The sequence below is a fragment of the Sturnus vulgaris genome, chromosome 2 (assembly GCF_052056855.1).
Source record: "Sturnus vulgaris isolate bStuVul1 chromosome 2, bStuVul1.hap1, whole genome shotgun sequence".
Classification (NCBI taxonomy): domain Eukaryota; kingdom Metazoa; phylum Chordata; class Aves; order Passeriformes; family Sturnidae; genus Sturnus; species Sturnus vulgaris.
Genome location: NC_142244.1, coordinates 108,698,958 through 108,717,265, shown reverse-complemented (window position 1 = coordinate 108,717,265; position 18,308 = coordinate 108,698,958). Strand labels below are relative to the sequence as shown.

Genomic DNA, 18,308 nt, shown 5'->3' with positions numbered 1-18,308 from the left:
GTAGAATCCTACTTGTACATTATTACTCTAGAGTGTACCCCTGTAAAGATTTTTTTTGTCTTACCTTCCACCTCCTGAGCTTTCTGTATCCCTCTTCCTCCATGCTTCCATCTTCCCAAGAGTCCTCTTCCTTGGCATGCAAACTCACTTAGTCAAACTAAGCTCTATAAAAGTCACATCTATTCATATCTTTACAGGGTTATTCTGAGTCGTATGTCTTAGTATAAGCAGAATTGTCTCAGGAGATGTATATTTCTCTTCATTTCTGATTGAGGAAAAGGCTTTTAGCTCTCTCACCTTACAACTCCTGAGTTAGAATGAATAAAATTCACACAGACTTCCCTGTATATGTTTTTCCATGGTATTACATATGTAGCAGAGCAGTCTAAGCAATTCTTCAGCTCTTATTTATAAACATCATTGGATAAAATTGAGAGGTTTACTATGTATTTATGAAAAATGTATTTTCACTGCATTTAGGGTAGAAATATAGGTTGGGAGTGTGAATTGAAATTATAAAAGTGAATGAAGATGCTCAACAACAAATTAAAAAGAAAAGATTGGGGAAGGGTGGAAAAGACAGGACTGAACATCAAAGTCTTGAATACTGATGGGATGATAATCCCAGAGGAATCAGAGGGCAAATGAGTGAAGAGAGCTGAAGGTGGTGAAAGAAAAAAACTTTGAAATGGTAATCAGCTAAAAGTAGTGCTGAATAAAAACAATACTGGCTAAAGCCTCTGTTTCTTTTAGAAGTAACCTGCATGAAATACAGATTCATGCTATGAGAATTCTTACTTGCATTTATGAGCAACTATTCCCAAAACTAGTGCTAGTAATGGCACTAGAAATTCACAAATCTGGGGGAAGGGAGCAATAAAACTAATATAATGAAAGATCAGTGAAAGTGAGGGAATGTAACTTGAACTATAAAAGAATAATCTTCACTGGTGATGCTCAACCAATACAGGATTATTGCAAAGGCATTTGTTCTGGGGCAGATATAAAACATTCCTTGCGTGACATTCTACTTACAATTCCCTAAGTTACCAAAGAACCATTTCGCTTGGGACAAAAGACTATATGTTACCTGACCTTTAGAAGCAAATTGTATTTTCAGGGCAGCATGAATTTATTATTTTTTATTAGTTTAATGAGAGAAAAAGAAAAAAAGAAACAGGGAAAAAGAAAATAAAAATAACCATAAAATCTTGTTAAGAGAGAGTATGGCTTTACCTTGGGGATGGATTATGAAACATTAATAAAGAGCATTTTCAAATGAAGTATAAAAAAGCACTTTTTAAAAATCTTTTAGAAATATTTTTAAAGATAATAGAAAAGAGTCAGTTCTATTTCAAAAGTATAAAAACTATAGTGATGAGAAATAACAGGTTTTTAGCAGAGAAGCAAAATAAAGGAAAAAAGGCCACAGGAATAGGAATGCCCTTTTTTATATCTTTATAGTTGTATGTTAAGGAGATATAACTGTGTTACACATAATTTATTTTCTGTGCATGCCCCAAAAGTGAAGAGAAAATGCCTGAAAAACCACATCTATCAAACAACCTTGTTAGAGCCTAAAAGGATTCATGTTTCAGTAACAACAGAATCATAATTAATGGTTTAGCCTTTTCCTAAATCCTTGTGTTATTTAACATATGTAACTAGGAAAACACACAGCAGCAGAAATTTTTTCTTGTGAATAATACTTATCGTAATTTATAATCCAGAGCCCTCCAAATGCCCTGTGTTTTAGCACAATTGGATAAGATTTAATATTGACACAGCAGAAATTTTGACATTCATAATGAAAAGATGGAGGACTCGCTTCAGATTTGTTCCTATTTCCTGATTCCCTAATACTTCTGCTCCTCAGTTTTAATTGCAATTGTTCACTCAGCCCTCTGCTGTAGGCACCATCATTCCTGTTAATTCCTTCAGGCTCCCTGCAGCTGATCCATGTCTGTCTTGGTTTGTGGGGCCTGGAGGTGACCACAATATATCACCTAAAAATTAGATGGATGCTGAGTAATACTGAGGGATAGATAGAATGTTGTTTAAAAAAGATAAAAAAATGTGTGGAAACATTTCAAAGCATACAGTATGAAGGTATGCAGGTGCCTTGATCTCAGAAGTCAGATTTGATCTCAGGAGGAATATATGCCATGCTGAGCTCCTCACTAGACAGTTTCACTTACCACAGAACACATTCTCTCCCTAGTTGCAGACACCCAGCTCCCACTGACTTTGAAAATGTCAAACTGCATCAAAGTTAGACTCATTTGAAGATCAATAACCTACCAGAGGTTCAGGGGAGCCTGAACATTTTAGTTTCTCTTTTGCCCAGCTTGCAATTCAGAACTAAGAGTATATATAGTTCCAGCTTTCTGCTGAAGGCAGAAGAGAAATCGCCAGATCTATAGGTCTGCACAGTCGAGCTCTAAGGAGTTTATTTTATGGGGACGTATAGAAGATACAGAAGAGCTTTAAACTAGGAATGTGATGTTGGAAAAAGAGCTCTTGAGAACTTGTGGCTGAGGATTAAGGAGCAGACCAGTGACACTGTAGTGGGTGTCTACTGCAGGCCACCTAACCCTGCAGAACAAGTGGTTGAGGCGTTTTACAGACGAGGAGAAATAGCATCCATGGGGGAACAACCTGATTATTTGCTGGAGAGACAGCACTGCAGGTTGTAAGCACTGCAGGGGGTTCCTGGGAAACTTCCTGACATAGCTGATGGAGGAGCCAGTGCAGAGAGATGCTCTGCTGGACCTCACCCTCACAAACAAGGAGAGGATTGTCACTGGTGGGGTTTTGGGGTCCCTTTGGGATCCCTGAGGCTGCTTCTGCAGCCCTCAGTGAGGAGCAAATTCCCGAGCCTTGCCCAGATGGAATTTTGGCTCGTGGTGAGCTCTCAGACCAGCATGGAAAAGAAACCAGCATGTGCAGAAAGGCACAAATCCATAGTTTATTCTATGAAGGCATCCTGTCTACATATACCAACGGCTATTGTTTTACAGGGGTTTTTATATCTTTTGAGGGTTTTACAATTTGCACCAATTACCAAGGGAATTCTACTTTCTAATCAATCCCTGAGGGTTTTTGCATTCAAAGCTGGCCTATGGATACTAAAAGAAAATAAACCACTAATATTGAAGATAGATAAGAGGGTCTTCCAAAGGGGGGAAGCTGGATTCCTTTTTGTATTCATCATTTCACAAGCCATTTCTTATCTCTAAGCCATGGTTTCCAAGGAGCTTGTTCTGAGGATGCAGGGAAACTTTCTTCTGTGTTTTCTGCTCCCTCCACAACGGCTCACTGGGCAGGTGAAAGCCAAAGGCACTCCTGGCTGCAGTGACCACGGGAGCACAACCTGGATTTCAGGAGAGCAGGCTTTGTCCTCTCCAGGGATCTGCTTGGAAGAATCCCACAGGATAAACCCCTGGAAGTAAGAGAGGACCAAGAAAGTTCATTAATAAGGAAGGATCGCTTCCTAAAAAGCTCAAAACTGGTCCATCCTGAACAGCAGGGAGTCCAGCAAGAGCGTCAAGACTCCTGAGTGCACAAACAAGGAGTTTGAGTTGTAAAACAAACATAAAAAAGGGACTATACAGAAAGAGGAAGCTTAGACAGGCAAACTGGGAGGAATACAGCAGCACTGTCCAAGAGAATAGAGATGTGGTTAGGCAAGCCACAGCCCACGTGGACTGAAATCTGCTAGGGAGTGTTTATGGGTATTTATTTATTTGAATTTGAAACTAATGTAAATTGTAAATTGAAAACTTTTTAATTGGCGTAGTGCTACTTTCTGAGAAAAATAGTTGCTAAATAACAATGTTTGTAAAATTTGTTTATTGGTATACTAGAAAAGGAATGCAGCAAGGAATCTGGCAGAAAAAAATAGTTGGTATTGATTAAATTGCATACAAAAAGTAATATTAAAAAAGAATTAATGCAGTTTGACAGTGAAGAATTTGAAAGCTTTGTTAAGAAATGCTCCAGAATGGAGGGCAGCACAGCAGTTTCTATTACTTTTGAAAGGCTGAGCCCATGCTCAGCTCATACTGGTTTCATAAAATATTTTATATCCAACAAAAGTACATGAATAGAAATGAGGAACATACAGTGACGTGAAAGGCCTTGCAGAACCTCCATCAGCTTTTGTGATGGCTTCTATGGGAGCAGGGATATCTGTGGGGATCTCAGTTGAGAGGCCTCCCATAACAAGTAACATTTTCTAAGAGAATTGTTTCCTAAATATGTTTGTTCTTAAGCTTTCACATGGTTTACAACTGTTTTATTCTCTCCACGTCTGGATGCTTTTGTTATTTAAAATTTAAGACCTGACTTTCATTCCTCAGGCATAGAGATACACAAAGGCCAAAGTGCACAGATTTAGGATTATAAAACAAAAGTCTAAGAAGCGATAGCTACTTATTCACGGTAGATATATTAATTCAATATCATTCTTTTATTTACTGTTTTCTAAGGCTCTGTGCCCCAAGCTTTAAGATGTTTCCTAAATTTATATTACATTTTATTCTCGTTTCATTTGAAAATATAAAAAAGCAGTCAAAGTACAACACGTGTTCTACTATTTCTTAGGTTTTGTGGGGTTTTTACTGAAAAGAGAATTGCATGAAGTCACTCAGATTTCAATCTGCTGAAATAAAGTCTCACCATGACCCAGAAACTTGAATTTAGTCTTTGTAACAGCTGTAAATGCATGCAAATAGCATTGTACTTATCTATTTTTTTCTTTAATGTGGAAAATAAGCACATTTTTACGCTCGCAAAATATTTCAGAACACTGAACTTTTCACCAGAAAACTAATTGTCCTTTGCTGTTTTTTCAATTCAGTAAATGTCAAGACTTAAACCTGAACTTCAGCAGCTGGGAACAATGGCTATCAATTGCCTTTCCCCCCCTGCTGCTCCTCATTAACAGCACAAAGTGTGCTTATTTAAATCCATCCTTATCGCCTAATGTACAAGGAGCAGCGAGTGACTGAATTCAGGAGCTATTAGAAGTAGAGCAGATCAGATCTTCCTGTTTATTGATTTGTGAAGAGCAGCCTCGCACTGCTTTGACAGCTCTGAGTCAGGGAGAGCAAAGAAAGAAGCTTTTCAGCTCTTGGGAGGAGAATTGCTGGGCAACATTAAAGAGGGTCTTGTAGGAGCCGGGCTCCTTTGATATGCAGTCAAATTGGCTGTGCTCGGAGTCAAGGTCAGGAGGCTGTGGAAATGCTATGAATATGGTGGGGAAATTAAAGGAGTGTTATTTTAATAAGTATTGTGTGTATGCATGCTGATTGATACAGAAAATTGCCCTTCTCTTTCTGTGAGAACAGCTTTTGGTGAAGCAAATTTTGACAAAAAAAGAAAAGGGAGATTGTGTGTCCTTTTACTGCTGCACTAAATAAAGCTGTTCAGATGAGAATCTTCTATTCTTTCCCTCTTTTCTTGCCAGTTTTCCTCAGAATCCTAGCTATTCAACATTCCTCTTAACTCTTTAAGTTTAGCACTTTTTTTTTAATCTATTGATCTAATTTCTGCTGTTTCATATTAATAAATAGTAAAAATTGCTACTTGCACACCTTCATGTAATTTTTTTAATAAATTCCTTGTCAAGGTCACCGAATGTGAATTCTCTGGGTGTGCTGAGCACAGAGACACCCAAGGAGTCACCTTGGCTCATGCACCACTCAGTGTGGAGTAGCTCAGCTGGAAGTCAGAGCTCAGATAAGAACCCCGGGGGAAATTTCCTCCACTGAACTCGCTTGAAAACCAAAGCTATGGGCAAGACTGTGGCAGGATTGTACCACAGCTAGACCAAGGCTCTTCTGTCTCTGCAGTGTTGGTAGGTCCAAGAGGACAAGACTGATGGATGGACAGAGAGACCATTTGTATAGCTCTGTGCTGAGGCCACTCCTTGATTTAAGGCACAGCTTCAATACCATGATGGGTGTGCCTCCTTCCTCCAGCACACCTTGGAGCAGCTCAGCAGCTCCAGCACTCCTGGACTTGTGCTGCTGGGTGCTTCATGAGAACATGGAAAATACTGAGAATTAAACAGCTCATGTTTCCTTCTCCATCTAGGCCTGCTTTGCAGTGTGGACATAAACACAAAAGAAAACTTTATGTCGTAAAAATATTCTCAGTTAAACTTCAAAAAAATGGAAAAACCAGACAATCCCCCCCCGAATTTAGTAGTAGACCCAAGTTAAATCTATCAAATCCTTATTCTGACTGCAGTGGAGCTGTTATAAAAATGTTATCAAGCTTGAACCCCATATTAGGTAAAGCACTTAGAAACTATTCCTAACAACAGCATGGCAGATCTTTGCTTTTGCTATTGTTCTAATTTGTTTTTCTGATCCTGATTATAGATTCGGTTCACATGGCTGCATACAAGTGATGGGAAACAGAATTTGTTTCATCATATGTTTTAAGTCTTTAAAGGAGAAGGACTTTAAATATTTTTTTTTTTACATACCAATTATTTTAGCAGAAGCTGTTTCTGTACTATGTCAATATCTCTTAAAATCAGTATAGGATCTTTAATATTACCATCTTCAGCCTTAAGTATATTTACTGCACTACTGTGATTCTTTCATTTGTTATGATTGAAAGAAGATAAATGTTATGTAAAGCATTGGATTAAATAAATAATGGAAATATATGTCTTTTCAAGCATGTATCCCCAATGAAGAAAAACAACGATTCAAGTACCCCAATTACAGAAAATTCTGATGTTTGTTTTTAAGTAAAAATTAGATATAACAAATATTTTGTTGAAACCAAATTCTTATATCATGATAAAGCAATAGCTGACTTTTTAGAAATCAATATATCTATTCATTAGTAATATTTCTTGTGGAGAAATACTGTGGAGTTTTACCTAAAGGGTACCCTAACAAAATCCACAGTCCCATCCCATGGAGCTGGGACCAGATGACCCCTGTGGTTCCTTCCAGCTTTACCCATTCTGTGATCTTGCATGTTACATTCTGGTAAATAATACTTCTAAAGTAGTACTTTTTGCATGGCTAAGCCAACACTACTGAAATCAGAAGATAATTCTTTTCCTTCATTAGCAGTACATATTTTTTTCTTCCCTTTAAGGCAAAGAAAATGAATGCTTGAATGGCTTGAAAATTTTGCAGTTTTCTTCCCACAAGGCTCCAGTTGTTCACATTTTATTCTAACTGTTCTTGGTTCAGAGCATAGCATACAAAAAATACAAGAGATACTGTTTGTGCTAATTTTGGAAATGTCTATCTCACTTGATTCAAAGGAAAAACAGGAACAAGAAAAAAATTAAAATTTGAGAATTACCCATGGCTTGTTTATAGAAAATGGGAAACACTTTTATAAGCCAGTGAGAATTTTTTTCAAGAATCATGAAACATTTATGAAGACTTATATGGATAGAATCTCCTTCTCCAGATTGTGGATGTATAAGTCACAAAGTCAAATGCTACTCTGATTTTATTGGATCAGACACACACTCTCCTGTAAGTTTAAGCTAGGATTGTCTCAGTGGGTATTTTTTTGTACACTGTTATCTGAGTTACTGTGGGTTCGTATTCTGTTATTTGACCATTTATGTGTTAGTTTTGATAAAATTAATAGAAACTGACTGCAATGATCTTCATTGCTCTACCACCAAGAGTGAGTTCATTTTTTACTGCATTTTACCTAAAAGGTAGCATGCCAATACATCAGCAAGTGGTATTTCCTGGCAGCCAAGTGGAATAGCGTTTTATACTCTCAGGTGATATTTCCTGGAAAATACTCAAAATTTCTCAGTGTTTTCTTCTCCTCTGTATTGAAAAAATCTGCCACTAGAAAGAGGTTATTTCCTGGCTTACCTCCAAAACTGTTCAGTTGGAAAGTTTACCCCGAAGTGTGTAAGATATTTTATTTTGCTGATATACATGGACAGCTAAAAATCTTCAGGTTAATAATTTTGTGCAGTCTAAAGGTCACCCATACTCTGAAGGGATTGGAATTCTCATTTTCAGCATACTTACAGAAGTTGCCTATGCTGTGTGCTGGCAGTTGTCATGTGTACCAAAAGGTTCCCATGCTCTTTTCTGACCACTATTTGGCTGCTGGAATTTTCCTATATGAAACACTGCTCCCCACTGTGTGTTTGTAAAGTTCTCATTCTCTTTAGGGATTCTTCATGCCGGCAAGTACTTTTTCCATCCTGGTTGACTTAATGAAAAATATGTACTAACATAAGGGAAGAGCCATCTATTTTTTATTAACCAATATTTTCTAACGACAAAATAAGTATTTTATGAGGTAATTTTATGACAATTCTAAAGAGTATATTCATTTTCATTACATTTTTCCAGTGTTTTTTATTTGCATGTGTTTAGGTATGTTTAAGATTATCTTTCTAGTCTTCATTGAAAGGCCATTTCTTGGTTAAAAATAATAGCACACCAGTTAATGATTCTCTACTTAAGCTAATTATGCTGATGACCAGAAGCACCCCTGTTTTCTATGCACTTACAGACTTCCTCAGCTTGTGTCTGTGCAGTGAATTGGGTGTGAGCTCAAGCTCAAACTCAGTCCCTGGTATGAAGCATTGCTTAACAGAAACATCTGTCTATGCAATTCAGTGGGAAGCCAGAAAAGATGACATAGAAATAAAGAAAGCTGCAGGAAAAGCACCTGAAAAATGGTTTCAGGAAAGAAAGCAAATGGGCATTTTTGCTTATAGTGTTAGTTTTAAAATTGTAAGCAAATAAATCATGTCTTGGCAATAAATTGCTATTGCTTAGTTAAACAAGGTTTGGGGTCTAGGGGTTATCTGGCAAACACTCACAGTCGTATCAAATAGCTTATTAATTCTATCATTATTTTTCCTTTCTCACTGTATCATGCCCAGCTACTATACAGTAATTCCCTCCTACCATCAACTAAAATAATTCCCTGAAAGTTTTAAAATGTGGATTTCTTTTTACTTGTGCAACATATTTATTTCCTTCCTATGTATATCACGATTAGGCCAATAAAAATACACTTACCTTCTGCTTTGCCAGTGTTGATGGAAAACCTTTTCTTACAGGCAATATTTAAGTGAACCTGCTTCCTATCCATTGCTTTATTTATTGCATTTCAAAAATATTCTATCATTGCTTTCAAGTATTTTTCCTTGTTTTATCTGATCCCATTCTTAGGTCTAACTTATTTGCATTCTTCTAGCATATAGGTGATAAAGGGACTGGTTGATGTCACTCACACTCCAGGGAATCTCATTGTAACCACCCCTTTTTGGCTGCTTGCTCAGTACTCCACTGAGATTTTCGAGGATAAAGATCAAACCAGTCCTAAACTATTGTCTCTGTTTTCATGCAGTACACCAACCCAACAAAACATTAGGAAACATGTTCTTTAAAGGTCTACTCTGAAGAAAGGGTTGAGGGACTACGATTTGAGTGATTAAAAGAACAGCAAAATGTTTATACCAGCTGTTCTGTTTTGGTTGACCTCATTTCAGCAGTTGGTTAAAATATGGTTATCCTGTCCACATCCTTTTCACAAGCTGATTTATAATATTGTACTTTCAAAAGTACTTTAGGAGTACTTTTGGGAAAGTATTAACAGATGGATGTTCTGACTTTGATATTGACAAGCAGCAGTCATACTCTTTTCAGGTACATAAAGTCAGGCCAATTTCTACCTTTATTTATCAGCCTTTTCATTTTCATCTTCTTCTAGCAGCAATTAAGACAGGGGACAACAAAAAAAAACACAATTTTTTTTTTACCTTCTTTTTTTCAGTAACACATTTAATCTCATCTGAAGACCTTGAAGGATAGCAATTGTTGCAGGAAACTGCTTAATTTTAAACTGAATGTTCACTAATAAAAAAAATTATCTGACTATAATTGCTCTTTGTTTCATGTCTAAAAAAGAGTCATTTTTTTCTTCTCTCTTAACAGATGGCCGTTGATGAGCGCATCAAGCAACTGCATGAAGCTCACAGGGATTTTGGCCCTACTTCCCAGCATTTTCTTACCAGTGAGTGATTTCTCATTTCCCATTCTTCTTGTGCAGTTTGCATACACATTTAATTGCTAATTTTGTAGCCATGTGCTAGTTTTTGTTATGAGTTTCTATTTTAGATTGTATTACAATTGTTCTCTTTTTTTTTCCTCCCGGGTGCAGAGAGGTGTTAAATAAGTTCATATTGTCCAGGTCTAGGGTAAAAGGAAAACATCTGCTATTATCAAGTCTCTTTGTCCCCACTGCAAGGCTCATCTTCATTTTAGGGGTTCCCTCTAGGAGTAGAAAATTATAATTATGTTAAATAGAATTTCTGATTATTTTAACCAGAAAGGATTAAAACCTCCCTAAAAAAATATCCAAAACAACACAAATTTGGTTTATCTGTTTAAATAAATGTTCAGCTCCAAAAAGGGGCAAAATAAGACCTGTAAGAAAAATAGTTTACAGGATTTGATCACTTAGCAGAGCAATGAGAGGATCAAAACCGAGGTGGGAAAGTTTGCAGAAGAACGGCAGCTAAGTAAACTTTTTACAACTCTGCATAAAATATAATTGCCAGCAAAATTCCGATTTCACCTCCACACGCATTCTTTTATCAAGGATGTTTTGAAGTACACTGAAAGACAACTTGAAACACCTTCAAAGGTCCAAGGCAGTGACTAAAGTGAAGCTTCTTAAAGGCCATGTCTTTTCCATTGTACTTCAATTAAGGAAAGTAAACAGTAAAGCTTTATTTAAGAGATTATATCAGCAGAACAGAATACAGTCACAGGATAATGGTCTCCTACATGCAGAGGGACAAGCTATCCAGACATTGGAAATAGATGTTACTATTATTGCACAGCTACATTCACAGTGGGGTAGAGGACAAACTTTTCTTCAGCTGATACTGCATTGTAATTTTAATAAGTTAACCATTTTCCCACTGAAGATCTCAATGGGAAACTGAACAGTCTCAGCAGCATGACCTGCAAAATCAAAACCAGGGTCGATGTTGTGCCATGTAGGACTATGTAGGACTAGTGCTGGCTGATTCAACCCTGAACCTTTTTTGTCAAATGATGATCCTATAAAGAAACAAGTCCTATTTTCATTATTTCTATTTCAAATACACTTTTCTTTAGCTCTTGATCACTGGGAATACTTTATCAGTTCAATATATATAACTGCAAAGCAGACTTGTCAAGGCTGAATGTGCAAGAGTTATGAGTATGTGACATGAGCACAATATTTAAGCAGGTATCTTTTTCCTTGTGACTCATGGTGTATTCTTGGTGAAAGACTGAATTTGTAGGGTAAATTAAGCAAGCCTGGAAGAGGTAAGAGTGACCTGCACTGCATTATCACACTCACCAAGATGTCTTTGTTCTCTGTGCTGGTGTTGAGTGCAGTCAGAAAATTGGCGTGATGGTTATGTCTCAGGCACATTCTGCCTTATTATTGATAAAGCAGATCTAAGATCTAAGAGATGATCAGTGTTATGATAATCACCTCTCTTAGCCCACCCACCAGCAGTGAGACATTATTCTTCTGTGTAACTAATTAGAGCCAACAAAGTGCAAACATCATTCTGGAAACTTCCTGCCATCTGAGGATCACCACAGGAAAAGGAGCCAGGTGAAAAGGTGTTGACTTTGGAAATAGTCAAATCACTTAGAAAAGTGGGCATTTGTATTTGCTTATTTGTTCTCTGTCTCTTAGATGTGTGTGCAAATACATAATCTTACCCATGCATGCTAAAGTTAAGTATTTGAAGCTCTGAAAACATCTGGAGAATCTTTCCCAAATCTGTAAGTTCAGTCACTGAAAACTGCCAGTACATGCATCAGTTCCATCTTTCATATGCACCAAATTCCAAAACAATCCCCTGTCACTGTGCCTGGGGAAAATACCGTGCTTTGGCATGCTTTTTGTGTACTATCTCTGCTGCATCCCTGCACGGATGGAAGCACATCTATGGGAGAGAGAGCTCTGCAGGAGAGACTGCCACAGTCTTTGCCATCCAGCACTAGTGTTTTTTCTGCAGCTGTGCTTTTGGGGCTGAACAAGTCAGACATAAAGGTTGTCAAACAGAAGCAGGCGGGTCAAATGAAGGTGAATTCAATGGCCTGTAAAATAAGTTTCAGTATATGGCAGACAGAATCCAAGTTGATCAGTCTGTGGCAATAGCAGTGAAAATATTAATCATAGCAATTTTTATGGTTTTATTTTATAAGCTCAAAACTCACAGAGCATATTTATCTAAAGAGCTGAGATACACTTAAGATCAATGCAAATCATAATAATAATAATAATAATAATAATAATAATAATCAGCAAGGAAAATAAACAATCTATTGGCTGTAGCATATCTAGTTTATATGCCAGCAATAATCAGTTCATCCTCCCTAACTGAGCATCAACTTTCCCTCTTCCATACACACTTGCTCATCTTAAGGTGCAAGTAACAATATCTGTTTATATTCTTATATGAAAAATTATCCTTTTATAGTTGATATACCTTTAAATGGTTCTGCAGAAAGGCAGGTACTGCAGTCAGGGTTACATAAAATCAGTGACTGAATTACATTTCTCTCCTATCTGAAAGAAATAAATGTGTTCTGCTAATCGTGATAACTTTTTCATATGTTTGTTATTATTTAATATATAGAAATTATAGCATCATCTGCTTTCTCTGCTTGGTTAAAACTGAAGCTGCATGGAGCTGTTGAAAATCTAGCACAAAAGTAATGGGAGAGTGATGCAGGGACTTCATACTTGTCATGACCTGTGAGGAAAGGAATCAAGTGGTAGTTCCTGTTTCTAAGCACTTGCAGCCTGTTCTAAGGGCTATTCATAGAGCTATTTCTGAAAGAGATTGGAAAGAAGGTGTGAGCTAGAGAGATAAGGAGTGTAAAAGAAAAAAAAGTATTCTTATTTGTGGCATTTTTAAATTAGAGACAATTTTTCTCCATTGTCTTTTAATGCAGTTCAACATTCTTTTTCCACTCTTTCATCTTTTAAATGACCAAGTGCCAGTGTTTATCAATGCTGTGGCACGGGATAATTCAGATGTCTCCTGGCTGCAAATTCAAGAAATAGTGGCAAAGGAATGGGATCCACTTGTGTCTCTCGATCAAGGCTTTGGTCAGCCTCAAGTACAAAAGAGTCTTATCAAAACTGGCCCTTAATTTTCAAATGAATATACCTCTCTCCAGGCCTTCTACATTTTTTAATGGGCTCTCTCACCCCACTCCTTGAGCTTCTGACCTTCATGCTTCCCCAAACTCATTTTGCTCTGCCAGTGTCCACAGAGTCAGTCCCAGCTCCAGCCCAGTTCATTCCTTGCCAAGGACACAGAGCATTCACAATAGTTAAGATACATCTGATCTATGTATTAAATGAGCAAGCCTTTATATCATGAATTCATGGAGTGAGTTTGTTGGTTTTGAAACTTGTTGTTTAGAATTCTCTAAATCAGGGTGTAAAAACCCAGCAAAAATAAGATCTTTCTATTAAATAGAAACTTGTAAATATTTAGCAAAGTAATTAAAAGAAAAATCTGTGATCCTTTCATGGATGCTGATGCTTAATTTGGGAATTATATACAGTAACTGAGGTGTGAAAAAGAGTATCTGCAAATTTAAAACATAATGCCAGCTCCAAAGTTTTCAGTGACTCTTCTGGAATAATTTTACTGTTTTGACTTCACCTTTATTTTTCTCTGTGATTTTGCCTCTTACAAAAAATGGGATTCATTGTCTCTTGTTGGAAGACCTACCTATATATGTCACAATAGTTATTACTTTTTTTGAGATGCAATAAATGAGAGGTAGCATCGATGTCAGATTGTTTCTAATATCATTTGCAGTACTATTCAGCAATCACTCATAATTTTTAATGGCATAGTGCATGTGCATTGCTGGTGATTGCTGAAAAATAGAAAGTGTTACATCTTTTAAAGCCATGAGCAAACCTTGTAATTTATTGTTCAGCCCCAGTGTGGGCCATCTTTTAGTAAATATAGCATGTCAGTGAAGTAACTGCATGAAACAGTGCTCACAGTATAGCTGGCAATTACTTAAGAGTGTGACTGGAAGATTCCACTGATTTCCATGCTCAGACAACATGGACTTTCATCAACATGAAAAACTTGGGAATACAAGGAACAGAAGAACATTTAGGTTTGCAAGACTAAAAGGCTGATATACCCATTGCCAAAATTTTATGATTCATATTTCCCAGGCGATGAGCTTTTGCTGCCTGCATATGTCAGTACCAGACTGTTAAATTTTCATACTTAAATATGTGCTAGGACCTGGAGATACCTAACAGGAGATACCTCACTGTGCCTTTTTCAAGTTTTGGATTTGTAAGTAAGAGCAGCACTTAATCCAGCACAAGATGAGGCAGCCTTAGCAGCTCTCATTCAGAAACAGAAAGATGGCGAATGCTGGAGCCATCAGTTTGTATTATAAACTGATCAGAGTGCATCTGCTGCATTTTATATCACATAAATGTTGCTTAAAAATAAAAAAATGCGGTCAAAGGATTGGGCTGTGTAACCTAGGTCTCTCCTTCTCAGGATAAGCTCAGAGCTGTTAAGGTTCAAATCTGAGTCTTTTTTCTTCTTATTTCTGTGCCTTTGTGTTTTCCTTCAGTTATTCAGGCCACTCTCCTGAGAAACTGGAGATGTGGCTCTGAATTCGTTTGAGCTGGGGGAGAAGTCAAGTACTCACTTCTACCACCTTCTCTTTAAGTGCTCAGATTATTATGCAAAGACTAGGGAAGCTCTTTCTTGCACAGGCAGATGTCTTTTAAAGGGCAAGTCCTGCTAATTAAGACATCCAAGTCTTAAAATGAGAGGGCTCCATGACCCTTAGGACACTTTACCCATCCATCTGATAGATTATTTTCCTGTCCCAGCACTGTATCCTTCTCTCTTATTTCTCACTGCATATATTATATCATATTACCTTTCAGGTATACTTTTGACAAGCAAACCTTGAGGACTATGTCCATTCATCCATGTCCTTTGGAAAAATGGTTTAATATTTTTAGATATCACAGGAAATGTTTTGAATAGAAAATATCACCAGGTAGTGGAATAAAGATAGAGGATAAGTGGACACAAACAAATCAGCCTGACTCTGAGAACTCTCTGAAAGCAACAGGATTTTATTATTGTATTTATAAAAAATATTCATGTACATATATATTTAAATATGGTCATATTAGCTAGAGGAGCCTGATTGCTAGAAAACTGGTTTTCTACTTCAGTATAAATGTAAAGGAACTGCATGTGCTCCTGAAAAAGGAAAAACTAGCAAAATACTAACAGAACCAAATACACTTCACAGGTCTTGATATTGTGATTATCATGGTGAATTTCTAAGAGCACTAGACACCAATTCAACCTCAAGACTTGTGTGGTGGGTGCATCAGGTTTAAAGTTGGGAGAAAATGCCTTCAGTTCATTTCTCCCTTGTTTGGAATATCATGGCCATAGCTACAGCTTTTGAGAGTGCTTACCTTGGCCTTACTGTTAAAGGTCTTTAAGAGTAGTAAAACATTGGCATATTTTGAGAGAATATCTTTATGCTTTTGGAATAAAGTTAATACAATTAATTTTACAGTGAACTTTCATTTTTTCATTATGCTTTATTCTCAGGAAAACAACAAAAAAATCTCTCTATAAATTTTAGTAACGTATTTGATTTGGAATTAAATAGTATTTATTGAATTCTAGTTTTATATTTATATTTTTCTCTTTCCTGCACTTTTGTGCTAAATGATCCTATCTATATAATACATTGGGATACAAATTTATGAAAAAAATGGTAAAGTCAGTTTTCAAATGATGATGTTCTCCCCCTTTATTCACCCAAAAGCAAGAAATCTTTCCTTGTTTAATTACTATTAATTGATCAATATTAATTGATATTTTGTGGTTTGGAGAAAAAAAGGTTCCAATAAAAATATTTTAGAATGGTGTTGAAAATAATCCAAATAATAATTCTGTATCTCTTTTGCTCTTGGCTTTAATATGTCATCAATTTAAAAATTCTGTAGAATATTTATTTTAAAGAAGAGAGGGACTTTTTGACGAGAATGAGTAGGAGATAAGCTATCTTATATTTTATAGCAGCTGAATTAATTTCTGTAATTTTTCCTTGGCTGGCAGAATATCCTATATTCTGCCATGCTACATAATTTACAAGTAATCAAATACTATTTTTTGCTCTTAATAAGATTGAAAATATGCCTATTTATTGGCTATTATACTGTTGTCCTCTCTCTGAATTAGTATGGTGCTAAGAGTGATTCTTCTCCTCAAAATTTTATAATCTTTTTGGAGTTATATTGGACCTGTGAATCCAAATGAAAACTACCTAGTTTTTTCACCCTGCCACGTTTAACTCAGATGAATTTAACATTCCCGTGTTGTCATGAATTGTATGTTGTACTCATTTTAGGGTGGTCCTTTGTTCTCAAGCTGCAGGACTAGGATACAACTGGTATATTCTATATATGTATATCAGAATTTTTCTGTTCTGCTTTGCTATGTAAGACATGGAATATTTACCAAAGATTTATTTTTCTATTTATCTAATTTCATTTGCCAAAAATCACCACCAGTTTAATTAGGCCATTTTATAAGCTGATTTGATCAGCCAGTTTTAGAGACTGCATTTTTAAGAGCATAAGAGTGCAACAGAAGTTAGCAATGTGGAGTACCGGTATCTTGGGGTACATGGGCCATTTTAGACACTATCTGTATTTCTTTGCTCTATTTCATTCAGTATTCTGCTATTAAACAAGGAGATTCTTGTATTTTTGCCATTTTGCAGTCGTTTGACATTTAAGAAAATGCGTATTAGCTGGATTTTATATTTCACGATACAAAGTGGCATTTGGAAATTTCTGGAAACACTGTTCATGATTAAAGGTGTACATTACTTAGGTCTTACCATATAATGTTGACCCTAAGCTGCTGATGATAAATCTGAAGTTGGCCATAAAGATTCCAGCAGGAAATGCAGGATGGAAAAGCCCCTTTTAACTCTTCTAAAATGACTGTCATAATTGGCTCTGACTGCATGTTGAACTTTTTAATGACTAAAAATCTGTTCTTAGAGATTTTTAGTCATTAAAGATGACTTCTCTGGTTAGAGTGCTTTAAAAGTGGTGTATTTGGTAAAAGTCTGTATGTGTGCTCCAGCCACGGGCAGTGCTGATGGTGTTCCAGGGAAGCAGTGAGAGTTTGCCTGGGCTTAAGAAGGGCAGAATCCAAGCTGAGAAGGGGCTCTCTATATCCAAAATGCCCATGAACCCATGCCCATGTGCAGCTGGGGCTTGGAACAGAATAGACCCCAAGCTGTGTACACCTTATGAAAGGCAGGTTTTCATTGATGTTTCTGCCTTGCAGCCCCTCAGTTGAGTAGCTGATGTATTCTGACATCGTTTCTCAACTACATCATGCAATATTAGACCTCAGTGCTACACGACATGGTCTGATTGTTCATCAGTCTTACCTAGAACAATAAAAAATTCATAATTTAGAAATCAATATAAATCTTTGATGAGACAAACCTACTTTTTGCAGGTATATAGTGATGTTTGTTGCAAAGGATCTCAAAAAGTTTGCAGGTTATGCGAACACTTCCATTGTGTCACTGTCATGCAGATACAAATTTTGGAGGTGGCATCCTGCCAGCCTGCATCATGCACTGATTATGGTGGGGAAATATTACTTTAGCATGTTTTCTAAGGGGAAAATGCATGGCCTCCTTATAACTCTGGAAAGCAGTATTTTCCCAGTTATAATGGTGTCATCTGAAAAAAAATCAAAATTATAGAACTCAATTAATTTTCTTTGAAAAGTTAAGGCAGCTTACACAGATGGGAAATTCTGATTCTTGAGGAATCAGAGTCTTTAGCTGATACAAAGATCATCTCATCATTTTTTCCTCCCTGCCTGCCTTTATCTGAAGTCACCAAATCTATATCTTGCTGCACTGAAAATAATTGGCATCAAAACAAATTTTGTGTGAATAAATAAACAGTTTCTTAACTCTATGTTTATATTAAGGTATTAATAATGATAATGCTAGGTAGAACAGTGTAAGTCACATAGGTCATGCAGAATTTCCAGACTGAATCAGAGAATTATTATCATTAAAATGTGAAATGTGAAAATTATTCAGTACCTTGCGGAGTTACAGACACAATGGCCTTCAAGCAAGATAATGGGAACGTAAAAATGAGCTCACCTTTAACTATTACGATGCTGAAAGGAA

The 18,308-nt window shown here is 36.6% G+C and overlaps 1 protein-coding gene across 17 annotated transcripts in view; it reads left to right on the top strand.

The window, feature by feature from the left end:
• DMD (dystrophin) overlaps window positions 1-18,308 on the top strand; it is a 1,142,416-nt gene that overhangs the window by 1,004,821 nt on the left and 119,287 nt on the right. For all 17 annotated transcript variants that reach the window (XM_088160350.1, XM_088160356.1, XM_088160354.1 and 14 more), the window contains one exon: window positions 9,963-10,041. In XM_088160350.1, the coding sequence (XP_088016476.1) occupies window positions 9,963-10,041 (79 nt within the window). The remainder of the gene's footprint in view (window positions 1-9,962; window positions 10,042-18,308) is intronic.